The sequence below is a fragment of the Eleginops maclovinus genome, chromosome 2, assembly GCF_036324505.1.
Source record: "Eleginops maclovinus isolate JMC-PN-2008 ecotype Puerto Natales chromosome 2, JC_Emac_rtc_rv5, whole genome shotgun sequence".
In the NCBI taxonomy this organism is placed as follows: Eukaryota; Metazoa; Chordata; class Actinopteri; order Perciformes; family Eleginopidae; genus Eleginops; species Eleginops maclovinus.
Genome location: NC_086350.1, coordinates 4,938,584 through 4,965,173, shown reverse-complemented (window position 1 = coordinate 4,965,173; position 26,590 = coordinate 4,938,584). Strand labels below are relative to the sequence as shown.

The window sequence follows — 26,590 nt, the reverse complement described above, 5'->3', positions numbered from 1 at the left end:
CAAACAAAAGTTGCTTCTCTGTGATAAATATTCAGAAACCGTTAAAACCTATTTTGACACACACCAAAAAATGGATGAGAGACCGATTTGTCATTTATAAAATATTTGAATACTTTTGTTGGCTAAAATAAATTATTCATATATGTAAAATCAAGCATTAAACAAAAACGAATTCTGTTTATGCCTAAAATATGTTGAGCAATATCTCTAACTATTTTCAAATGTTGACTAACAAAAAGGTGATAATATCTTGTTTTATAATATATATTTTATTTTTGTCTAATGTGGTAAATCCCTGGCTCTGTTGTCGTATTTAATTAATTGCATATTACTCCCAATCAACATAATGAAATAAAAAAAGGAGAAGTAGGGCGGAACCTTACTGCGCCTCTCTGTCCCGGGTCGGATTTATTTTGTTGTGACACATATCCATGGCTGCTGTCAACTGACGTCCTAGCTCATGTGGAGTTTCTCTTCTCTTTATAGGCTGTAGTGTTGCGTTTTAGCAGCCTTTCTGGTAAGTAGTTTAAAGACGTGGTTCAACATGAGTTAACCTGTTATTTGTTTTTAATTCTGAAATGTACAAAGTGTATTTTTTAAATAACTATGAGCAGGTTAAGCTAACTTAGCGTGTATTCTGAGCCTACCAGTCAGACTTTAACACTTATCTTCACGAATTAACTATTAAGTCAAGTTATAAATGGGTTTTTTGTCTGTTCTGTCAACATGCCACTGAAATGCATCTTAAGGAAAGCAATTATCAGTACGTTAATTATCAAGACCAAAAGCAGATCGGTAAAACTACATCAGAGCTTGTGCAGTGAAATACAGAATAAAGTCAAATACACCTTTACAGTTCCACTACCTTAAACAATTCAGTTAGCATTACAAAACGAAAACACTGCCTAAAATAAATCAAGTTAAGAACATATATTGTCATAATTTATGACAGAAGAAAGACTCCTTTATTTCCTCGGGAAGCTCTGGGTTTAAAGTTAATAAAAGTGTTTGGGTTGCTTTGGAGAAATCTACCGAAGCAGAGGTGTCCTTATTTCGGGTTCATGGAGAATTTGTTTCTGAAATCTTGTCTGTCCCTCCCCAGATGTGATTTGATGTCAGATAAGCGTCAGCGGGCCAGAGTCCAGGGCTCCTGGGCCAAACAACTTCCAAAACACTCTGCACCAAAGGGTAAATTAGGAGTTAATGTAAATATGTTATATTGGTAGTATTTGTGGCTCCCTCTGTCTGATCCTGACCTAAAGAGAATACCAATATATATTTACTTCTACAAGACATGGATGCTAGATTTTCAGTCCATTTACACGACTGATATGGAGCCAACATCTTATATTTCGTTTTTTCTAGTTGCAGTCCAAATCAACCAACAGCCCAAAAATGAAAACCCAGCTCCTACTTCGTGGGGTTGTGGTCCCCAGAAAACTCCCAAGACATTTGAGTTTCATCAGCCCACCATGGTAGACAGCAAACACTGAAGTCACCTTTGAATTTTTGGCCAAGTTGGTCATTTTCTGCCTATTGGAAAGGGTTTTAACTTAGTCTCTGTTCTGTCCTTTCTACATCACAGCCAGTTAGAGCTGTCCCACCAGAGAAGGTGATAGAGTAAGTATTTTTATTCATTTATTTTAAATGCGTCTCTTGTCTTTTTTCTCCTGGTATTTGGGGCTTTGTATTGTTCTTGTATACTATGAACATTGTGTGTTGTCTAACACTCATCTTTTCTTATTTAACAGGCAGGCAGGTATTCATGACATCAGCGATGGACCTTCCGGAGTATCCAGGTGAGAACATTGTATTTTTATTGATGAATGGATAAATAGGGAATAAACAATGATGTGATTTTTTTCTTTTTCCAAAGCAGTGATGAAAACAAACCTGTGATCGAGTTTTAAGTCCACTAGATGGCAGTAATCCCTTAAGAGTGTATAAAGCCCTTTGTGAATGTCATACCTCCTGCCTCATTGCCCACAGATGAAAGTGAGACATGTTTTTTTTCTGAATACGTTGTAACATGTGCTTAGAAAGCCTACTGAATCTTGAAGTATATTTAGTTTTTAGACATTGGGCTCATGCTATTATCAATAATAAAATATCTAGTGCCAAGCAATGAAAGATAAACAAGCGCAAGGAAACTAAGACTCAAGGATATAGAAACTGCACAGTTAATCATCTGTAATCAATTATTTGAGCCTGTGCCTGATTTATTATGTCGTAAGAGAAAAAAAGTGTAAAAGGAGAAAACTTTTGTCTCGTAGAATCAACAAAAACCTGCTGAACCAACGTTAAACCTAAATGTAGAAAAACTAGACTTTTCTGAAAGACTGAAACATAACTTGCACACACTGACAACTAACTTTAACTAAACTGAACCCTGAACTAAAATGAAATCACTTAGTCAAAACTAAAATGACCTAACCTAATCTAAGGTAATAATAACTATGATAACCTCTATATAAGGACTCGAACCAGGGACTTTTGATCATTCCTAAACCTACAAGGCATTTCCTAGAGTATGAGCAGTTTGTACACGCGTGTGTTTGGTCTTGCTCTCGGTCCAGACTGCGGCTGCTTCCAGGATTTCTTCCCCCAGAGGAGGCGGACTGGATGTTCAGTAAGCTGCTGGCAGAGCTGCCCTGGTCCCAGAAGACTAACTACAGACAGGGTGGGTACAGACCGGGGAGATAAGGGTGAGTAATGTCTCGGGGGGGGAAATGTGTCACTGTGATGCACCCTGGAAGTAAACAGGGTTCCCTCACTGCAGCTGGTGTCATATTGGGTTCAAGTGTGTTCTAGTTTATTTTAGTGCTGGGCAACAGATCAACATTAGATCCTGTTAGATTTTGGATATCGTAATATGTGTTGTTTTTTTGTCTAGGGGCACCAGTAGAGTAATAGGATATCATTTTGTTATTTTTCTCATTTGTCTTTACTCCCTGAAGTCATTTTACTCACATTTCTGATGATTTTATTCAACCGTACTACACCTACGGAAGAGAATTAGGGTATTCTTTGAGAAAAAAGGTGATTTTCAGTGTCATATGTGCCATAAACCTCTTTGGTAATAACATTTCAATATTGATACTGAGATATTATTGCATAATATTTGAACTATTCCACTAGACATTTTTAGACGTATTCAAGAAGGTCAGAAGGCTACATACCCTCTACATTTTTATTTTACAGCTGGATTTGTTCAGTGATGTATTATTGGTTGTCCAAGCAAGTACAATACATCTTGTTTTTGATTGATGACAAAAGCAAAAACTGCAGACTCTTTGCAAGTGTCTAAGTTGTGCAATGGCTTTCCTTCTCAAAACAGTCGTAATATCCCCTTAAAAAGTACAGAATAACTCTCACTTTGTACCCAGAGAGACTATTTACAGCGATAGTTGAGCCGCAGCCAAACTTTTCCTCCGAATCAGACGTCCTCTCTCACTCAGTTGGCTCTCGTGCATCGTGTGTTTTCCTACAGCATGATAAGGAGCGAGATCATCTCCGAACACGGATCATAAAGTTGTGTAATCTCAATCCATCACTCCTGAGACTTTCTCAACAAAGACCATGTGATGTTTGGGTTAAAGAAGAAGTGGAAAACGGATGTTAACCCCCTCACCCGTTAACTCTCTGTCACTTATCCTGATTTGTTAAAAAAAAAAAAAACTTGACTTTGTTTTTCCAACCGTTACTCACGACTCTAAATTGGATCCTTTTGATTGAGTTTTGCTAATCTCTTCCCCTTGATGGCATCTTGTAATGGAAAGAGTACGGCTTTTGAAAATTGACAAACGATCGCACACGGTATTAGCTCCCAGTGGCCCTGAATAATTCAGTGCCATAAAAGCAATGGCTGTTTCGAGCAGTTTGTTTTGGTGGCTCTGTACCAGAGAGCCGGGTCAAAATACACTAATGGCAGAAAATTGGTTCCTGGAAGAGATCTTGGTGTTCCTAGAGGAAGAAAGAACAACTGAGGAAGACAAACAGAGAGGAACTGAACCTTTGGAAATGTATTCAGTGTACACGTGTGTTAATGCCATAAAGGAATACATTAAGAACAGACTGTGTCAGCTTCTGCCCTACTTATGGTTGTCATTCAGCAAAAATAACAGGTAGTAATGAAAACAGATGGTTCCTTTTTAAAGTAGAAATGCCTTGACCCAATTACTGATGCAATATAGAGATGGATTGGACAGAAAGTGGCCACAGCTGCTGCTTTGAGGAAGACCATTTTACCAGTGTGTTTTAGGCTGTCGGGTGTCAACAAATGTCAATAACATAAAATAAATGATTTAAAAAAGACAAAATCACGCTCTGATTTTTATCAGTGAGTCATCTACTGAAAGTGCAGGTTTAATTTCTTTGCCATACACATCTCAGACGGCTTCAGAGGACTGTAAAGACAGCAGGGAGGTCATGGCACAACTTCATAACAATTGCACCAAATGCTGTGAAAAGAAATCCCAAAACATCCTTAGTATTTGATGCTTACATACCGTACAGGCTGCACTTTGTTGATGTTATTTATTGTCTACTTTAAATGGTGTGTAGTTTCCCCTTGCTGCTGTCTGAGGATGCATGCCTCTTGTGTAAGTCAGAAAGTGCCACTGAGCACAAGCATTTCATTGTCTTTACGTACACATGACAATGAAGTTGGACTTAAACATGAGTACCAACTGTTTAGCCTTCTTTAAATTCATCAGTTGGTAAAATAACAACCATTTTAATCTTCAGATATCACCTCTAGGTTTGGATGTCCAACCATGATACTTTTGAGTACTGACTCAAATGTGTCAGAAAATTCAGATTTTGAATTCCGACTTTTTCCTCTATATCCAAGAGCAAAAATATTTCCTGATTTATATTTGAATAAGTGATGCTGGCTGTGTTAAAAATTCAGTTTGGGATAGATGTATTGAACAGTTTGGCATTTTATGATGTGATATGGGATAACATTTGGAGAACTATATGCAAAAGATGTCCTGACACCGGTCTGAAGTTGCTATTTTCGTGTGTTTGTTTGTGTGTGTTGGTCCAGGTGAGGCGTACGAGGAGCCGAGGCTGACCTGCTGGTTCGGAGAGTTGCCCTATACGTACGCTCGCTCCACCATGGATGCTAACACGCAGGTGAGACAAACTCTCTAAACCTCCAAGGCACCAAAACAAGCAATCTGCACACATGATAATATCTTTATTTATCAAAGGTACTCAAAGATATTTTACTGAAGCAGGGTCAAATGAATGAAAACATCTTTAACATTAATCACACGTGAAAAAGCAGATCTGAAGAGGTGGGTTTTGATTTGTTATTTGAACATGGAGAAGTTGGTTCAGTCTTTGTGTTTTGGGAGACAGTTCCCCACTTCTGTATTAATTATTAGTTCATCATCTTTTTTCTGATAGTTTTTGTAGATATACTTTGTTTGATGTGTTTCTATCCACTTTAAATATTCAAAAACTATATTTTTATTGCTTGCGTCTTATCTTGATTATTTTACTCTTTTCTTCCAAATGATCTCCTGAAACATCTCTTCCTTCCCCTCACAGTGGCACCCCTTGCTGTTGACGCTGCGCGATGCGGTGGAGCAGGCGAGCGGCTGCAGCTTTAACTCCCTGCTCTGTAACATGTACCGGGACTGCCACGACAGCATCGGCTGGCACAGTGACGACGAGGCCTCGCTGGGTAACAAGCCCACCATCGCCTCCCTCAGTCTGGGCGACACGCGAGTGTTCAGCCTCCGCAAGCAGCCTGCACCGGTGAGATGATGGCATGAACAATGGTGTCCATTCTTACACCAGGACTAAGAAGCAGTTGTTGGTTTGTTTTGCTTCTGAACACTGAACGTCTTGGAGCACTTTTACTATGCTGCTCTCACACTAGTTGTATAATTGTTTTGTTTGTTTAGAAGGTTTCATATGTTTTACTCATCCAACTGCGAGTATTCATTAAAGAGGTCTATAAATCCTGCAGACACTCTTTTTTTGAGTTAGTTTGGTGGTAAGACTTGGCTCAAAGACAAAGAGGGCATCTCCTGCTTGCACTGCATGCTACTTAAAAAAGAGTACTGTTCAAATCTTTAATATGGAAAGAAATGACCAAGGGTTACAGACTGTAAGTCAGCTGCCAATGTGAGGTAGTGAAAAACTGGGCACACAGAGGAAGGCTTGAGTCAGGTATTGTGTTTAGACTCAGCGCAGGATTTATATGCCTGTGTTTAAAAGCTGTCTGTTATTTTAAGTGTTAAAGTATACACTTCTTAAGAGACAGGCTTCTTTCGGCCTGATGTAGAAGAGTTAACAGAATGGGTCTTTAAATAAGCTTTTTGCTCCTCCTTTGTGCATTACCATGTGTGTATTATGATAAGCTTTGTGCTCTTTATGTTTAATGTGTTAGGAGGAGAACGGAGACTACACCTATGTGGAGCGGATTCGGGTTCCTCTGAGTCACGGGACGCTCCTGCTCATGGACGGAGCCACACAGGATGATTGGCAGGTAGGATCCACCAATCAAATGCAAGGGCCAGTACAGGCAAAATGGCCTCTTTATAAAAGCCACAGGGTTGGATCAGAATCAGGTATAAATAGAAGACCTCTTTAAAAGGAGTGTAACTTGTTTTGCTGAGGGTTTTTTTCACTTTTGTAAACCCATTTACTGCTCTAAGGGAAGATTTAAGAAATGGTTTTAAGGGTCCAAAAATAACATCACAAATATGCAATTGGCTAAATTGAGCCAAAATGTTTTGCAGAACTTTTATTTTGGACTTACACACCAGAATAGGCGATAAACGTTTAAAATGTTAGCAAAAATGACTTCGGGATTAACCATGAATGAATTTGCCCATTTAATTATTTAGACTACATCTGTAACTTTAGAGATTTACAGTAAACACTTCCTGAAAGGTCAAGACCGGCAGCTCTGCACGTGTTTGTGTGTCATTCATTCATTCACTGTGTGTGTGTGTGTTTGTGTGTGTGTGTGTGTGTGTGTGTGTGTGTGCGTGTGTGTGTGTGCGTGTGTGTGTGTGTGCGTGTGCATTTACTTAACACACGTGAGAGGGTAGGCCCGTGTTTAAGGCTCTCCTGTTCCTGCACTGAGCAACAGGCAGCTTTTACATAAACAAAAACCTATATAACACACTAAAAATCACTACAAGGAAAACTTTTACCTACTTTATACATTTCTTGTGGGAAAAATTGAGCTGGTCACGCCAGAAAGTGAAATTGAAAGCAGTTTGGGTGCACCAAGAAAGCTGGGAGAGGTTCAATATCCAACCTGCAGGCCATTGCTTCATGCCAACAGCGCTCTCTTTTCCCTTGCTTTCCAAGCTCTTATTGGCTAATAAAGCAAATACTGTGAAAGTATCTTTAAAAAAAGGAGAGAGAAGATGAAAAAAGGGGGGGAATAAAGTGAGGGAAATCTACAGAGACAGTGAAAGAGGTTCGGGCTTTAAAATAAAACGGGGAGAAGGTCACAGGTGTTTTATGGTGACACCTCCCAGAGTATCTCAACAAAGGTTTCATCTGTCCTTTAAAGATCTTGCCAGAGAAAGAACATCACATCCATTAATTCCTCCTCTGACACAGCAGCCCTGGTTCTGCCTTATAAAACCTCCTGGAGAGGTTTGGATGCGAGTGCTAAATATTTAACTAAACACGCCAATCCTGCTGAAGTACTTCATTTGTTCAAAGGATGCCGGGTTATTTCTTCCAAAGTCTTTTGACACTGTTGTGGAAACGCAAACCTCTCACCTCCTTCTGAGATGTCGGTGAAGGAGGAGTGTGTGTCACAAGGGGAAATGGTTATCAAATGCAAAAGGTTGATAGTAACTCATAATTTAGTTTAATGTGTGTCTGTGCCTTTTACCCCACATGTAAGAAATGGTGTGTGCTGTCTGGTTTCCACAGTGTGTAGTTGATCTGTGTACGAAGTGCAGAGCTGTGCTTCAGAAAGTCCTTAAAATCTTCTTTCCTTGGTTTCTCTATTTTTGAATCTGTCTCTCTTTTGCCTGATAACACCAGCTTGTTTTCACACGTTTTACTGTTGTTCATGTTGTGTAGTGTGCACAGATGTCTTAATTCTTGCACATTTCTTACTTTTTAATCCTTATCACCTGTCATGTGAATGTCCTCCACTAGCACACACTCTATTATAGTGACATCTGTGTGTGGTTATCTTAGTATTCTTGTTATCTATAATCTATGTTGGGATGTATAAATGTCCCTCTGGATAAGTGCTATCTACCCAGATAAGAATATAGTTTGTGACTAAAAATATATATTTATTTGTATTGCTTTTAGTTGAGTAATGTCTTCATTCAATATCAAGACAATATCTAGATTTGAAAGATGAACAAAGTACAGCCTGTTCTTCTGTCTCATACAAATCCTTTGATATGAAACGTTAATTTGATGACTATTGAACCGAAATCCATGAGACTGCTGCACCGGTCTCATTTTCTGCTGAGAAAACATATGACCTGACACATTATTCTTCAGCTAGTCACACGTTGGGTCCACAAGAGCAAACAGCCCATGAGAACAAGATCGGTATCAGTCGCATGCTAGCCAAAATAACTGGATCTGATGTCATGGGAGGAACGAGGTGTTCTCCAATACGATGTATTAGCTCTGACAATCTGACATCAAGGTTTATTCTACAGTGAGTGTTGAGTATTATCAAGTATTTCAAACTTGAATAATATATCTATAGTTATTCTAAATGCTCTAAGTAAAACTTTTTGCGGAAAGATTGACTTTTAGTTTACCTCTGAATGTTTGAATGTGGCTGACCCTTAAAAATACTGTTAGATTAGTAGTGTTGCTGAGACATGTTGGCTATGTTTGTCTTCCTTTAGGAGAATATTTGTTTTAAATTATGTGTTTTAGAAGGCTAGATAAAGCGAATCCTGTCCATATAAACCTCTTATAAACAGCTTAGTTGTTTAAGAAGAGATGATATCCAGACAAATGTGTAACTTGTGATGTACCAATGGGCTTTTTTTAAATAAAATGCGACTGATGAATATAGATATTAGACATGGAAAAGTGTGCTAAACCACTACCTCCTTCCTTTTATATAAATGTTCTGGATAAAAGACCAACTTAATGTATACATTTTTGACAAACAAGTATAAAGCACATCTGTTATCTGTCTCCACCAGCATCAAGTGGCTAAAGAGTACCACGACCGAGGGCCACGCATCAACCTGACCTTCAGAACGATCTTCCCCGAGCCGGAGGGACACAGGCCGGGGACGAAGCTGCGATTCACACCCAAACAACCGTAAACTCCCCCCAGGGTCCTGTACTAAAGGCTGAGGAAACTATCTAGAAGTTATTCTGCTAAAATACCGATCCACACACTTCTACAAAACTTGAAGCTTATGTTTGATGGAGAGATGTTGTCGGGTGTGAAGCTTGAATCAAGTCTTGTAAACACATTACTGCCAGTCTGACTAAGAGTTTAAACAGGATTTGCAGCTCCAATTGAATTCACTGGTTGCATAATTGAACCATAATAACTCTGCAGTCGTGACGAGCGTTTTCTCTATCAGATAGGAGCGTATTCAGAGAAGCTAAGCAGAAAAGTGGGTGATAATGAAGGTATACAGGCTGGATGAAATGCTAGCTTTGCATATAACTTTATTTGTTCAGCACAGACGGTTGTTTCCGTAAAATTACTTTGATAAAATCTTTGGTCAGTTCGCCAGACTAATGACTCGCCCTTAAGAAAAGTGTCCCACTGACTGCACAGCCTTTCACTGTTGACCTCAAATGTAAAAAGATTCCCTGCCCTGTTTATCTTCAGGAGCTTTTTGCCGGAGAACTCGGTCGCTATTAAAAGGGAAGGAACAAGTAAAGTGGCCACTTAAGCCAATTAAAACTCCATCACGACTGGAACTAGTTAATTGTCAATTAGGTCATTCAAAAAACCTCTCGTGTATATTTTAAAGAAGCACATTAATTCAAGTTCTCTAAAATGTGGTAACCCAAGTTTTTTGAGATAGCTTTTGCACAAAGGTATGAGTTATGTGGCAAAACAGGCATGCATTTTCAACTGGATAGCAACATATATTTAAGTTTAAAATTGTATTGGATCATTTAAAATACACAAATATGACAATACAACAAGTTATATATGCTGCAGGAAGAGGAAAAGGATGCTAAATGTTATAGAGAACACAATATACAGAATATAATATGACTTTATAACAGTAAAGGCAAACTATTGTGTATGAAATGTTTACTTAAAGACAGCAGTGTACCTGAAACAACTGATAAGCACTTCAAAAAATATGCCTACAATAATGTACGACTGTTCAAGAAGGCTTCGCATAAACTCCCATCAACCTGGAGACATCAAACAGACTCAGATTCAGGCTGACATGTTAACTACTGTGGTAAAAGCACCGAAGAATCCCACAGCTATAAAGGGGTTTTAACAACCTGAAGTAAACATGATAAACTCACGGGAAAGACTAGTGTTCTTTGGAAAGACACCAACACAATTCAAATGTAAAGCGTTTCGGAAAGAAACCATGATTTTAGGCTTTTTGTTTCCTGCAATGTGGATTTTGTTCAAGCGTTAAATAACTGTTGTCATTTTGGTGGAGATTCTAAGTTATTTTTAATAGAGAAAGCTAATTAAGTTCCTTTCGTATAGGACATTGTTATGGGAATTTAAGACATGTTTAAGGGGGTGTTGCTTTAACCGCCCGCATGATGGGAGATTCTGTTTGTTTTGCAACACTGAATAAATGCACCTCCTTGTTATTGGTTCCTGCTGTTTGGAAATAAACAATTACTTCTCTGACTTCTCTTCTATTGTGTCCTTTATTCCAAAAAATTGATATTTGTTAGTTAAACATGCATTGTTAAATACATAAAGTGGAATTTAAACCCCGCTGTAACTGCATTCAGTATGAGGAGTTTAAGCAACATGTTGTGTTATGAAAGGAAGTTGTCAAGGATATGTACTGCAATTTCAGCATAATGTTTGCAAAATACAGGGGTCAGTGAAAAGCTCTTTAGTAGATTACACAACTCTTGTTTTCACTTTAACCACAGGGTGTGATTAGGTTGTTTCATGAAAAACAGTGCTTGATTATTATGTTGTTTTTAAATATATCATGTCCCACAGATCCGAAATATTTGCTCACAGTGTTAGGATGAACTAATATACTGACATAATGTGTATGTCCATCGTTTTTGCTTGAGCGTCACTTTTGCGGATAGTTAACTTTTCTGTTTTGGTCATTGAGGATGATGATTGAGGGTCTGGGTGATATCTTCTATGTTATTATCAGAATCAGAAATCCTTTATTCGTCCCACAGCGGGGAAATTACATTTGTGACAGCAAAAGTGGCAGGTAAAAAAAGGCATGCAATAACACAGAATAAGCTCACATATTTGTACATACTGTAGAACAAAAGCACACATTTGTTATACTAGAATAAAGTAGGTACACATCCATGGCAAAATAAAAATGAGTTTTTGGCCCATGTTCCACTTTCAATAAACAGGAACAAAATATAGGCGTTTTTTGCTCAGGCTGTATGAGATATGCAGGTAGAAAACAAGCCTTATATCATAAGCAGACACAATCCATTACTTTGTAAATAAAATACACTGTAATTCTTTAGAACCCCTTGCAATCTTAGTATTACAAGCTTTTTTTTTGGTCAACAAGGCTGCATTTTTACTTCAGAAAATTCCAATATCTACGTTTGCATGGACCATTGAAGGCTGGAAACAGGACACATTCAAAGTATAATCAATTAACGGCACTTATTACATGGTATAGTTGAATACTCGATTCTGATTGGTCAATTCAGAACATGTGACACGTTGTTAATCCAGTAGTACAGACCGCTGTCAAAGACTATATTGACCGTTGTTAAGGAGGATAAATACGGAGCGCTGGACGGCAGATAAATCTCCAGAAGAAGACGGACAGGAAGTAAACACTAACAGGAACACGGTATGGGCTCTGCAGTGTTTGAGGACTTGTTAGTGGATCAGAAACTGTGAACAGACTTGCACAGTTACAAAAAAAACTCGATCAGTGCTGCCGTAAAGTTGTTGTTGTTGTCGCAGTTCCAGCTGTTGGTGTGACGTTTTTGCTTAGCGGAAGAAATACGATCATTTTTGAGTCAATCAAATAATTTCAATTAATATTGGGAGTCGAGTCGATAGTTATGTAACATACGATTTAAAAAAAAAAACCCAATCAGTGCAGCACTCACTGTAACCATGACTACTACTTCCTGATCACCTGACTTACTTCAGTCTTCTTAAGTCTGACATGCCCGACATAGTCTTTCCACGATATTCAATAAGAATCATAAATGTGTGTGTGTGTGTGTGTGTGTGTGTGTGTGTGTGTGTGTGTGTGTGTGTGTGTGTGTGTGTGTGTGTGTGTGTGTGTGTGTGTGTGTGTGTGTGTGTGTGTGTGTGTGTGTTAATGAGGGCGTCCCACAGTGTGTGCAGCAGGTTGTAGTACTTTGTTGTTGCAGTGGAGGTGAGAAATGTGCCATGCTGTGCCCGACTTTCCATGGCTCCTTGATGTGGGGGCCTCCTGAGGCACAGATTGGGACATTTTGAACCGAAAGGGAACGGCACTCCACTGATTCGCTCCGTGCTGAACATTTTAATTTGTTTCGGGACATTGCCTTATGATCAAGACAGTGTTTTTGCCTTTATGGGAAATGCTTTCTTGTGGTTGTGCACCTGCTCACAGGTTGTTCTGATAGATGTGGAGTTTCAGAATCAGAACAATTCAAGTGAGAATAGGACGAATAAAACGACATGTTCTTTTAAATGTGGTTGTTTATTGCTCCTGGAAGATGCACAGTGATTGAAAACATGTGTTTATATTGCATCATGCTGTTTATTTATATTAAATTATGATTTAATCTACATTTTTACGTTTATGGAAACCTTTTGGTCTAATCTTTCGCGTCAAGCTGGTAACTGCAGTTAGTAAAACATCTCCTATAACCTACAGCGTTACCTAGCGTTACTACTTACATTTTTTTTAAAGTGACATTAATGCAAATAGAAATAGTGTGAGCACTACACTTTTCCCTAGAACTGTACACATTTCTATAATTAATTTGGTATTTATGCTGCAGAATGCTTATTGCAAAATGCTCACACACATTTAGTCTTACTAATGGTTTACAAGGCTTTAAACAACTTTGCCCCAAACTACCTAAGTGACTGTCTCTCATTTTATCAACCTGCAAGGAAACTCAGATCCTCCAATGTTCTACTTTGAGAAGTTCCTAGAGTACACTACAAGAAACCAGGGGAGGCTGCTTTCAGTTTTTATGGCCCCAAACTGTGGAACTGCCTCCCATCGGATCTAAGAACAGTAACCTCTTTTGGAATAAAAGTAAATTAAAGACCTATCTTTTTAATTTGGCTTTTAATTTAGGGGAATTGTAATTTTAGCTGTATCACTGTTCCTGTTTTATTGTTGTATGATATACCTCTTTCTGTTTGTTCATACCTTGTTTTTAATGATGTTTCTCCACTCCACTTTGGGCTACATAAATAAAGTGTATTATTATTAATTATTACTGAAACAACAAACAATAAATCCGATATGTAAGATGTAAAAACACCTATGATCTACACATTCAGAATTAGAGCTTGTCTTCCTGTATCTGCAACACTTCCCCAGCTTAGTCTTGTTGATGTTTTCCACTCTGCCTGGAAAGGAACTTGGCATGTGACTCGATAGCTAGCTAACAAGCTGCCTGCATTCTTGCGTTAACCCCCCGTTTGCTGGTTTAGATCCCGACACCTGTTCGGGGGTTTGGATTTAAGGGAGCTGTGGTTGTTGCTAACTCCTTTTTGGCTTTTGTTGGAGCCACTGTATGGATCACACCTGATTAGGCCGCGGTCCAGAGTATTCCTGTCCTCGCAGTTTACTGTGGCCGCCTGATCTCCAGCCAGTCTGTGGTCAAACATCAGCAGACAGTGAACTGTAAACCGATAGATCATGTTTCACTACAGGGCTTTAGCTAGGCTGTGTGCAATCTGAAGGACTGATTTAAATTAATCCTGCGCGAATATATAGCATGCAGAGCGGTGGACAGTAACTAAACACTTTTTAATTATGTCTATGTGAAACCAAGCTGTGCATAAAAATACACTAATCTCAAAATGTAATTTTTCTTAGAGAGGATCCAAATATTCCCTCCACCACTGACCATGACAGTGTTACATGATGTTATTATTAGCTACAAATTGACCGGCATAATGATTCTTAATTAATGCACCAGCTTATTTAGCCTATTCCTAAATATGGTACAATTTGTTGAACATACTGTCAAATGAAAAAGGCACCGACCGCCGCCAAGGCTCATTCAAGTACTCCTTGAATGAGCCTTTTCCCATGAGCTTTAAGTCGTAATGTGGAAACAACATGGACGCGGCAAAGATGTTCAAACAACACGTTGATAAATCTTTCTCAGGTATTGTTCCAGCTCTAGGGGATGTTCACTTTCTTTCTCCCAATCGGGAACTTTTATACCACTTTATGAAAGCAATTAGCAATTACCAGAGTTTGTTTTCCACTGAAGGTTTTCAACTCACTGCAGGTGTCATGTCATGTTTCATTGTGGAAAAGCTGCAGGTGTTGGAGTAGTAATAAATCGTGTTTGTTTTTTGCAGCAAAGTCATGTCTTCCTTTGTAGAGTTAAAGTTGAACACAATAACAATAACACAACAATAACAATAACAAGTGGTCTTTTAGTCACTCAAATGTATACTGCAAGATTACAAGCTTGTAATTAGTTTTACATCTGTGTGTGTGTGTGTGTGTGTGTGTGTGTGTGTGTGTGTGTGTGTGTGTGTGTGTGTGTGTGTGTGTGTGTGTGTGTGTGTGTGTGTGTGTGTGTGTGTGTGTGTGTGTGTGTGTTTAATAACCTTTTGTGAAGTTAAAGTCATGCTGTGTTTTGTTGGGAAGCTGCTCTGGGAACGAGTTGACCGATTCACTTCAACCTCCAAGCTCCCCTCTCTCCTCCCCCCTCCACCGGGCTTCATGACTTTAGTTGACTCTCCTCTGTGCCTCTTCCTCCTACTCGACCTCCTCTGCCTCTCTTCATCCCTGTCTTCTATCACCTTTTCTCCTCTCGTTATCCTGCTGAGTTGAGTTGTTCTGTCAGTCAGGTCATTGTACAGCAGCCTCTCTCTGGTCCGTCCTGACTCTAAATGTTTTGACTTGCTGTTGGGCTTTAGAGACATCCCAGTTATTGATGATAATTACATTGTTTGTTAGGAGTTTCAAGCTCTTCTTCCGCCTCCATTCCAGCCATCACTCCTCTTCTGTCCTCTTCTCAGCCTTTTGAACATATTTGCCTTTTTAAAACCTTCAAATATAGCCTATTTTGTACATTAGGTATGTTTTGCATCATAAATCTAATCCCACTATTTGGATTATCTGTTGTTGCTGTTTTGTTTTTTACAGGAATGTTCTGGGGTCAAACTAACAAGCTTTACATTCATCTTTCCTGTTCGTTTTTCGGTGAAAACGGTAGCATTTTTATGTGTCAGTCCTTCATATTTCTATTTAAATGCCTTGTTCTAATTTCGGATTTGATGGAAAATTCAACCACAGTTGGTCTCTCCCACAGATTTGCGTATCCGCCTCCTGCCCTGTGAGGTCACGTCTTTCCTGTGTGACTTCTAGCGGCTGACACTAACCTCACGTCATTGTAGCGTGGCATCCTGATGCATAACAGCTGATTTTAATGCACCACCAATATGGAAACGCTACAGAAAACAATGCAGAAGCTATACATTTGAACTGTGCTATGATTGCTAGATACAGGGAGAGTATTTCAGGACAATTTTGGCACAGCGATGGGTCCCCTGAAAGCACGCTCTTAGTAAAGGATCATTAAACACAATTAGACTTGAAGACTCATATTTATTATTTTCAAGACCTTTGTTTCTCTCATGATCAGTTTTAGGAATTTGTAGTTAAGAGAACACATTGCCTCTAACCGCCTTCCCATCCTGAAAAAGACAAATTGTTTTTGTTGGACTGGCTGAAAATGAAGGAACAGCTACCCTGACAAACCAGTTTGACCTTAATCTTCTGTCCACTTACATTTAATGGGTCGGGGAAAAATTGATAGTGCAGAAACGAATTCAAACAAACTGCAAAACAAATCAATAATACTTTTTTTAAAAACACATTTAAAAGAGACTTCATGCGTTGCTTTTGTAGCAAAACCTGCACATCTTCACGTCCTAAGCATTGACTAAAATCTAAATATGATCTCCAGCGATTGAGCGCTGGCTTCTACCTACAAAGAGGACATCCTTTAATGTGAACCAGGACATATGTGCATACACAATGCAAAAGAAATGTGGGCAAATGCAGCACAGACTACATTTAAAAAATATTTTTATGAAGGATCCCTCTGAATATGATCCGAGGGATGTGATCTCTTTGTGTCCTCAATGCTACTCGGATGCATTCACCCCTTAACTTAAAGCTGTCCATTTGTGATTAGATCAAAAAAACTGCACACTATCCAGGTAGGAACAAGGCTTGTATACATGTATACTCTTCCTGAATTAAAATACAAGCAAATAGCAACAGAGATTTCTTTATTTTCTGTATGTGACACTAGACTAAATTGACTATCCGTGGATGCATGTGGTGGTTCAGCGTAAACAGACACTGTGGTCCCGGGATGGGAATCCTTCCCAGTCTCCAAGTCTATAAATAACGTCCCTGTGGCGTCTTCCTGACTCAGCCTCAGCAGAGGGAGAGCAGGGAAACCAGGCCAACCCCAGGGAATGACGTGCTTATTGGTTTACACGAACGCCACCTCTGTTGCTGTCTCGTGTATTTTCAAACGGAACTAAAAGCTGCCTTTCTTTATACAAACACCATAGATTGATATTAGTCAAATACTTCATACTGCAATGAATAAAGATGCAATATTGTGTAGTATTGTAATTTAAATGTTTCTGTATTTATTAAAAATGTGTTGGTATTTTTTTAAAGCCACCAAACTAATGCTACACAAGCCAGGCCGATAGAGGTAACTTGGTTTTTCAGTTTTTTTGATTATGGTTTGTTTGTTTGTTTGTTTTGTTTTGCTCTTCCTTGTTTGTCCACCCTCCCTCACACTGTAAAGCATCTTTGAGTTCCTGAAAAGTGCTATACAAATATAATTTATTATTGTTATTATTAGCCGTGGACAAGCATCATATACTGTTGTCTCTATACTTTATGTACCGTGGTCTGTAGGTGCCCAACATTTTATATTTCCTTAAGGTAGATCTTCAGTGCACAGTGTCACATACAAACATGTGTCATACAGATATAGTGGCACCTCTGCTGCAAGAAAGAAAAAGGTAATGCAAAATCATATATTTTCAACACATTGTAAGAGGTGCTTTACAAATACAAACATTATATATATTATACTATGCAACCTAAGCATCCCACTTATTGGTAGGCTTCAATTTACAATCCAGATTGTGTGAATCTGTGGTGCCTTTCACGAAAAAATAGGAGAAAGAAAACGTGACCGTTCATATAAAGACAAATGTTGCACTCTCTGATTGTTTTTCAAAGTATTATTTTGTTCCAGCTCGTCCTGGCTACACCAGTTGCAGGCAGCCATGAAATCAGTACAGCACGTGGGCAACAAATGAACAAAGTCAGAGATTTGTGATCGTTGATCGGTTTTTCGACAGGCTTACCTGACTCATAGCGGACACTAACGAGATTTGTTATTTGTTTTGATCATTTTCGAAAATCACTCAGCTATCATTGCACCCCTGAAACAGTAAACACTTAAGCGAGAATGGCCCTTCAAATCATTGCACAATATGTGTCCTGCTTGATCTACATTGTACCTGAGATTTTATGTAACTTCCCAACTTTGGTTGCCCCCCTCTCGTGTGTCCCCTGACATTTGGGTTTCCCCGGTTACAGGGGCATCCCATTGAGAGGGTACAGGGCGATCTGTTGTCTGGGAATGTTGCCTGTGGCGTGTACCTCACCTCCTGACCCGTGGACGTAGATGATGGGTTTTCCTTGACTTTTTGACTTTCCCTCCTGCTCTCTTTCATTATTTTCATTTTCTTCTTATGCACACTGAGTTTAAGTCGTTGTTTTGGACCTTTTTATAAATAAAATATATTATTTTCAGGGTTTTTTTGTTAGCAAACCAACAAAACTCCCTTTTCAAAAATTAAAACTGAATAGGCTACTAGAATTATTCTATATTCAAACAATGACTATAAGAACTGGACTACTTTATGAAGCTGAAAGTAGTTTAGTGTCCTCTATTCTACATTTCCTCTTTGAAAATAGATTTAACTACTAAATATACTCAGATCCAGACTCCTTCGCTGTGAAATCCACCTTGTGAAAACTCACACATAAGAAGAGTTTCAAACACAGGAAAAGGTCCCTCCAAAATAAGAACAAACACTGGTGATACAATCCAGGACAGGCAATGTGTTCATTTAATGCAGATCTATTTGTGGGAATTTATCCATAGTAGATGTTGAGATATTTCACAGATGAGGAACACACACACACACACACACAAACACACACACACACACACACACACACACACACACACACACACACACACACACACACACACACACACACACACTTAGACTAATGAAGTGGAACATAGTGAAAGTCGAACCTGCTTGTTAATTACAATGTCACTTTATATGTTTCCTCTGGCGGATGCCCTTGTTTCCAACCATGTTTCATAACCAGGACTAGTATTTATATGCATATTATGTCACTGACTCTGGCTCATATTCAACTTAAGGTCTCATAGTTGCAAGCACCTATGCATGTGCATAACAAACGCTTCTATTTTTAAAGCTTAATTGTGAGCAGTGATATATATTGGCATAGTTTTTGATGGCCTTTTTAGTTAAATGCTTGGATTGGTTGGTTACACAGTTGTTGTTCTTTCTGAGACTAAACCACATGCTGTAAAAACAAAACAAGCTAAAACAGTCTAAAACATTTTCTAATAATTGTTCACGGGTGCAAGAAACCTCAGTCATTTTGCATGGATTCATTTTATTATTGTTAGAAATATTACAAAGTGGAGCTTAAAGTAAAGTTCAAGAGACATTTACATAGCCATATCCACTTACACTTCTTTCGAGCACATTACAGTAGTTTAAATGAATGGCTTTTCACTTCCCACCACATCATATCCTCCAAATTCCCATTAGGATGTCGGGAAGAGGACAGGCAGTAGTGATGCATTGATCAACTGTAATATATAAAGGTGTAAATACCAACAGAATGTTATATTGTAGCTTAAAACACATCAATGTTGTTACGTTTTTCCCCTCTGTGAAGGGTTTCAAAATGTCTCTCCCCGGCAACTGTTAATTAATAATCCAATGGAAGAGAGGGAGTAATATTATTAAAAGGCTTCCCATATCGCATGGCCCTGCTAACATTTATTGATGTCTCACCACCTCTTCATTTTAAATCAAGCGGTTAACAACCTTATTAAAAGACGCAATGCACATTTTTTTTTCTGTGAATTGTTTTTGCCAAATGATGTCCTTGTGAACAACACGTGCAACCTCAGCCAACTGTTTTAGGAAAACACAGTGTCCCCAAGGACACACACAGTGCATGCTCAAAACACTTCTCTCGCGTCAAGCAAGGAACAAAACACTCAGGCTAAATCAAACGGGGGTTGATATGAAATGAAATATCAATCAAACACATGCTTGTATGCATACACACACACACACACACACACCTATGGTTGAACAGGAATGACATGTGATGTCACTTGACTAGCAGCTGCTGGCTTGATCACGTGTGACCTTCTACTCAAATAGAGCAAGGAGGTATTTGCAAGTTCACTTCCACGTCTTACAACCACACTGAATGTGTGTGTGTGTGTGTGTGTGTGTGTGTGTGTGTGTGTGTGTGTGTGTGTGTGTGTGTGTGTGTGTGTGTGTGTGTGTGTGTGTGTGTGTGTGTGTGTGTGTGTGTGTGTGTGTGTGTGTGTGTGTGTGTGTGTGTGTGTGTGTGTGTGTGTGTAAGACAAGACAGAGGGTGAACTGATCCCTGTCCCACCATCTTGAGGTGACATCCAGGAATGCATGACGAAACTGTGGAGCTGCTTCAGACCATGCTGTCACTCCTGAAAACTCAAATGTGGGAAAGAAAAGATCATGAAGTCAGCCGTTGAAAAGCAATAAAGTTGTCACCTCAGTGAGACTGATGGTATGTTGCGTGGTGAACATGCCACTGTTGTCGGTACTACAAGTTAATTTTAGTAACTGCAGATGTAACATTAGTAACTTTATTTGTGATATTACTGACTATGGATGACACTGGGGTTTGCCCTCCGGAGTTTCTGGTGTTTGTGTATGTGTTGCCTTGCCTACTGTGACCCTGACTGCAAATATGGATTATGATATGATCTGTAGGTGTGTGTCTTTGACCTATACATCCCCCTGCTATCATCGATGTGCATTTATAACGTTACATAAAGAAACCGTAGTGCCTAATAATGTCTATGTGCTGATATACAGATCCTTACATCCTTCTTCAACGAATACTTTCCACGTTATTATTTTCTATATTGAATCTGTTTTCAGAGCTACACTGTTTGTTTTAAGGAAACATAAAGTATATTGGGGTATTTAGATCATAAACAGCCTGCGTTCTTTGGTAGTGGTGTGATGTTTCAGGAATTGGTTAGACGATGACGCTGATTTAATAATAGCTCCGTGAATTTGAAGCCTATTCAGACACGAAATGATGAAAGGTTTATAAATGCTATCAGTCAGCGTTTTACTGCTCTGGAAAGTGAATTTATGCTATATCTTTTGAGTCATAACACACACACAGTGTAACTTTCAACATCCTGAAGGTAAAAATAATGAAACTGCTCAATAATTAATCAGAGAGATCACTCTAATTATCACATCAGTAGAAATTCAATGTTAACTATCTCTTTCCCTGAACCCTGGTCCAAATAAACTTTGTAAGAATATTTTTCTTACTTTATTTGTCCAGTCTTGTTCAAATTGCACCGGCAATTTATTATCCCGTCACACCCGCTCTGTGCGTCAGTCTATGACTTAACTGTGTGTGACGGGGAGAAATCTGTCTGATCTCATGTGCCCCTCACCCTCATTTTGACCATGTGAGGGGCAGACCGAAGTTGCTTATTTTCATTGCCGCATTAACGATGTATCTGTTAAAGACGACAGGTATTTTGGACGGATCATTTACAGATAGTTACCGCCTTTAAAATGTTGCTTTAAAAGTAAATATGGCTTTATTTATAATATACTTTACACGTACATTTTAAATTACTTACAAATCATATTTGAAAACAAGGTTAATTTTGAAGAAAAGTATGATTGTTAGAGGGGCAAATGACCTCTTCCTCCATGGCATTTATTACTAACTTCCCTTTCATTCATTAATTAGGGCATTAATATGGGAGAAAATCATAACCCATCCAATTAAAAAAAGAGCAAGTAGACATCATTTATTCATAGTCTTCATTTGGTAACACAACATACTCTCTTGGTAATTTGTTGTTGTCTCTGAATGTGATGGATGCCAAATGTCTCATGGTAATGTCGTCCAACTCCATCTGTCCTGCCAGGAAACTCTTTAGATTCAGCTGTGCTGCTAAAGAAATCCAGATTCAGTGTGTCGGGTTTTCCTCAGCGTGCTCCAGATTCTTCCTACTGTCCAATCCATCCAATGCAGGTGGATCTTTATCAGTTTTATATTAATCAACGTTTGCAGGTACTCGTTTGGCTAGACACATACGGGATGAGTTGGTTGTATCAACACAGGGACTGTATTTACCTCCTGACATTGTTTATCTCATCAACAGTCATGTTTACATTATGAACACTGCAGCGAGTGTCTAATTTTTCAGAACATGCAAAACAAAATTCTGTTTCGGCTGTGGGCTTAATGACTAGTCGATCGTTTGGGAGACATCCAACTTATTTGACCCTGACAATTGGAGCATTTCTATGGCATTCACTACGTTGCAAATACATTTTTCTTTCATTCAGTCATGATTTGCTTGTATGATCTACAGAGACTTGATTGGATTTGATCCAGCTCCAGTATGTCAGTAATTCTGAAAAAATCCCTATCCTTTTGAGGCTGTTTAATTGAAACTTTAAATAATAATCTAAATTTGGCTGGTTATTTCTCAGCCAGGCCCTTAAGCTTCAGGCAAACATTTACTGAATCTGCTATAAACTAGGGGCAAAACATGTCAAATCAGACAATAAGAACCTCCAACATAATGCAGTGCGACACAAAAACACTAAACCCTGCAGATACCAACATTATATCACACCTCTGTAACTGATTCAGCTTTAAGCAGTTATATATCTTGCAGAGAAGAACCCACTAGAGATTTACACGTGTAATATTATGTGAGTCTTTCCACCTTGACTTTGGTTTGGTCCACTTTTCTCGCTGCTCTAATTCTTTGTCTGTCTCTCTCCATTTCTGTCTCAGCTGTCTTCCCCCTCCCTCTGTCTCTAAACCTCTGTCACCCCTACAAGCTCATCAGCGCTTCCTCGCCCAGGCATACACACAGATATTCTCTCCTCATATGTTTATTTTGGTGGAGTGACTCTGACTGGTTTACTGCTCCGAAGGCCGGAACAGTGACGGAGAGGGAGGGAGGGAGGGGAGTGGGAGGGACCTGGCAAACGAGGAGCCAGAGAGAGAGTGAGACTGTGAGTGGGTTGTGAGCTGCTATAAAAGAGAGAGCTAGAGCTGTCGGTGGCATTAACCTCAGCAGACTGAGAGTCACACATACAAACAAGAAAGAGAAGAGACATCAGGCAGCGGAGGCAAACAGAAGAATATCATCGAGCAGCTCAAGACTTCAGACGACTTGGAGGTTTAAGGAGTTTTGTTTGACTTGAGCAAAACTTGAAGTAGGAAAAAGCAAGGAAAGACACTTTTGAGACCAGCACAGGTTGTCACACTTTCTTGCAACTAATTTCCTACCAATTTTGGGCTTCTTCTCCACCAATGGCTGCAGTGCGTCAGATGGTTATGGAGGCCTCTGGCTTCCACGTCCTGCCAGCTCACCTTATGGCCTCGGCCATGGAGGAGTTCCCCCAGCAGCTTCCTGTCCCCAAGGGCCCAGCGAGGGGCAAGAGCCGCTCCCGGAGACCCCGTGAGGCCCGCTTCAAAACACAACCTGTCACCTTTGCTGAGATTGCGGAGGTGGAGGAAGAGGGTTCCTCCCCCCTGGAGGAGGAGAGGGCACGCCGGTCCTTCCTGCAGTCGTTGGAGAACCTTAGGCGGAGCACACAGACCCTCCACTGCCCGCCATCTGCCCATCACAGCTGCACCCCTACTCCTACACAGGCCAGCATGGACTCCAGTGACTCCGACTCCACCCACTGAGATGTGGTGGTCCATGTTCCTCCCTTTCACCTTGACGCCGCTTCAAAGGAGGCCAACTGAACTGAACCAAACTGGCCTGTCTAGCAGCCTGCAGTAAGCTGCTGCTGCTGCTGCTGCTGCTGCTGCTGCCTGCATTTATTATATACTAACATATCAACATACAGTATGCACATCTGTAAAGATACCTGTGCCACAGACTGGTTAAACTGCTGTATAGATATGATGAGTCAGAGAGTAGCAGGTGACGCTGTGTTGAACACACTCTTCAAATGTATTCCTTTTCTACTGTAGACGTCTACAAGGAAAACTTGAATGATGAAAGCTGGTTGAGATCTTTTTCCATTTTAAAGATGTATAGGTATTTTTGTTTCAATCCAGATTTTTCTACTTGACAGGTCACTATAGAGAGGAGTGCTCGGTTAGTATTATGACTTTCGACACGGTAAATACTTTGACTAAGCAATGTAAGCAATTGGGAGTGACCCGTCTGTCACTGAAGCAGTAGAGAACACAAAGCTTTTTCAGGAGTTCAAGCTCTTGCTTTCCACAGTGATTGAACTGTCTGCTGTCCACAGAGCAAACACAATGCCTTTCTAAATGTCTTTATTTATTCTCTTGTTTTGTTCATAACCAAGTGGAGTTGTAGATGTGATACTTTATTGCTCTTACTGACTTCTAAAGTCTCCTCGACTTTCAAAGAAAATCATAACCTTTATACTTTATTTTTATTTTACTTTATACATGTATGTTTCAATGTTTGGTATCTGTACTTTAATAAATATTTTCAAGTATATTGAGTCATTCTCTGTTTCCATTTCTTATTCAATTACTCTTAAGGAATTGCATTTGTTTAAAAAAAAGTTGGCATGAGTTATCCTATACACTGACAAATACAACCTGACTCAAACTCAGTCAACTACAGTGAAACAGATTGGAAAAAGGCCCATTTATTTCACGCATATTTCAAAAACAAGGAAATTCAAAGTGCTTTCAAAACACCATTAAAGCATTAAAGGAAAATTTAAATCCAAGAGAATACGAATAAAAACAACATGTTAAAATACAGATCCTGAAAGGTTTTACAGCAGCTCGTTGTGCACGGAGTACATGGGAGTTTCTGAATCAGAAGGTCAGTGGTTTGAACCCAGTCTCTGTGGCCAACATGACAAAGCATCCCTGGGCCAGACACTTAACCTCAAATCGCTCCCTTCGGCAGGTCGATGATATTAGGGTGGATGATAAAAGCGGAAGTTAAAAACCACGTAATGTAAGAGAGACATTGTTGGTGAAGGAACATAAGAAAGGGATATAACCAACTCAGGATTACAAAGAGGAAGTTAGGAGACAGTGGGCGGTGATGTGTAGCCTTTACTGGCTCTCCATCTTGAGTGTTATTGTTGAAATAAGCTGACGTCTGACCCATGAACACTCAATATTTAAGCTGCGTCTACTGCATGCTTGCTGAGCTGGTGACGTACTTTCAGTAATGTCACGATGTCATGAGTGAACTCAGCCACAAAAATCACCGTCCTGCTGAGAGGAGAGCCCTCTGCAGACTTCCCTCCTGTAGTTTACACTCCTACTCTCCTAATCCACTCAGAGACAACTGATGCGTGCTGACTTCTCGGAGAGCAAGTCAGCGGCTTGCTGCAGACTGAGATGATGCTGCATGGGGCTTGAGTTGAGATTCAGCTTGGGTTGCATGAGGCTGGACTAAGGAAGAATAAACTCTGATTGAGTAAATCTGCGAGATGGGAGAGACGTTATCTCCAGACGTATGATGGTTAAAGTGTTTAAGTGTTAAGTGTTGGATGGAGAATCCCAGAGGTACACAAACTGCAGAGATCATGAAGTGTGAGGCAGAAACAGGTTTTACTTATTCCCAGCAAATCCCATGAAAAGGATTAAACAACACTTTCTCAGTTCCTTATACCCTGTCTGTGGCACATAGACGCAAGCCCATTGGTTCCAACAAAGGACGTTCTGCAAGTCCTCAAAAACAAGAAATAAATATGTTGATTCTTTTTATAAAAAACGGTAAGTTCTTCAAACAGTAGTCTGCATTTGACCCTGAGCCCCTGGACACAAACATGCAAAATGTCCTGCAAACTATCCAGCAGTACATAGTGGCAAGACACAAAGGATATTTAGTTGGTAAGCATCTTTTTGTAGTTGTTTTCCCCCTTATTGTGGTCATTGTTTAGCTTTGAAGTGTCTCTTTGTCATATTTAAAAATGTCTTTGTAGTTGATTTGGTCTCACTTTTAGTCCTTGTTTTATTTTTTGATCATCATCTCTTTGAGGTGTTTTCAACAATGAATACAGAAGAATATTAAATAGGAGTCAATGCAAAAATTATCTAGGTGACAATAAGTCAAATATCACATACTGCTGGCAATTCTTTCAACTATCATGCAAATAAGAGGCAAGTAAAGCAAACCATCCTCTGACCCTGCTGCTCCATCTGACATAAAGCAAAGCACGACTTCTATCGACAACAGCTACTTCCTGTCTCCCAGCCAATGAGGAGGATAGATAAACACCAGCTGGTGGCACATAGGTCTCCTGACCTCTCTCCTCATCTCTACACAGAACAAACGTTAGTCATTGTTTGTCTGATGCCTGTAAAGCTGTCATGCTTAAGTATACCACTTCCACAGCAGAATTACTGCCTGTTTCACATGGGACGACGCAACTCTGGAAGAATTTGCGTCAACGTATTTCTGCTAAAGGAGTGTTGGACAGTTGGGAGAAAAACATATTTGTCATCTGTCAGGGTGACAGATTGATCCGGTTCATGCGTACACACCTTCTTCCTCCAGCAACCTAGTTTTTTGCAAAGCAGATTAGGGAGTGTGTTAAAGCATCACTGTAATGAATCAAACACTATTTTTTCTGCACAAAATCAAAATGAATGAGGATGTTTCCCGCCTAATCCGTTTTACTGTCGGCTTCTAACTGCATGACAGATGCTTAAAGTCCTAAAGCGTGAAATATTTATCATAATGATTGATTATAGTCCCGATGTGTTTCAAATGACAAGTGAGGAGTGTCACTGACTGTACACCTCAAAATTAAATCCTGCTGCAGAGACAATAAGGCTTTTATATGTTTAAAAATCAG

General features: G+C 39.5%; 2 protein-coding genes across 2 annotated transcripts; both read left to right on the top strand.

Annotated features, from left to right (window-relative positions):
- Positions 1–398: 398 nt before the first annotated feature.
- On the top strand, positions 399–10,825 carry alkbh3 (alkB homolog 3, alpha-ketoglutarate dependent dioxygenase). Its single transcript, XM_063912405.1, has 10 exons — positions 399–517; positions 1,103–1,188; positions 1,366–1,475; positions 1,586–1,620; positions 1,752–1,799; positions 2,577–2,680; positions 5,051–5,139; positions 5,560–5,769; positions 6,407–6,505; positions 9,174–10,825. The coding sequence occupies exons 2-10, from the start codon at positions 1,113–1,115 to the stop codon at positions 9,297–9,299; spliced, it is 897 nt and encodes a 298-aa protein (XP_063768475.1). The 5' UTR covers positions 399–517; positions 1,103–1,112; the 3' UTR covers positions 9,300–10,825.
- Positions 10,826–22,822: 11,997 nt separating this feature from the next.
- Positions 22,823–24,265, top strand: c2h11orf96 (chromosome 2 C11orf96 homolog). The gene has a single exon (XM_063874428.1). It carries the CDS (start codon positions 23,088–23,090, stop codon positions 23,466–23,468), a length of 381 nt encoding a protein of 126 aa, XP_063730498.1. The 5' UTR covers positions 22,823–23,087; the 3' UTR covers positions 23,469–24,265.
- The last annotated feature ends 2,325 nt before the right edge of the window (positions 24,266–26,590 follow it).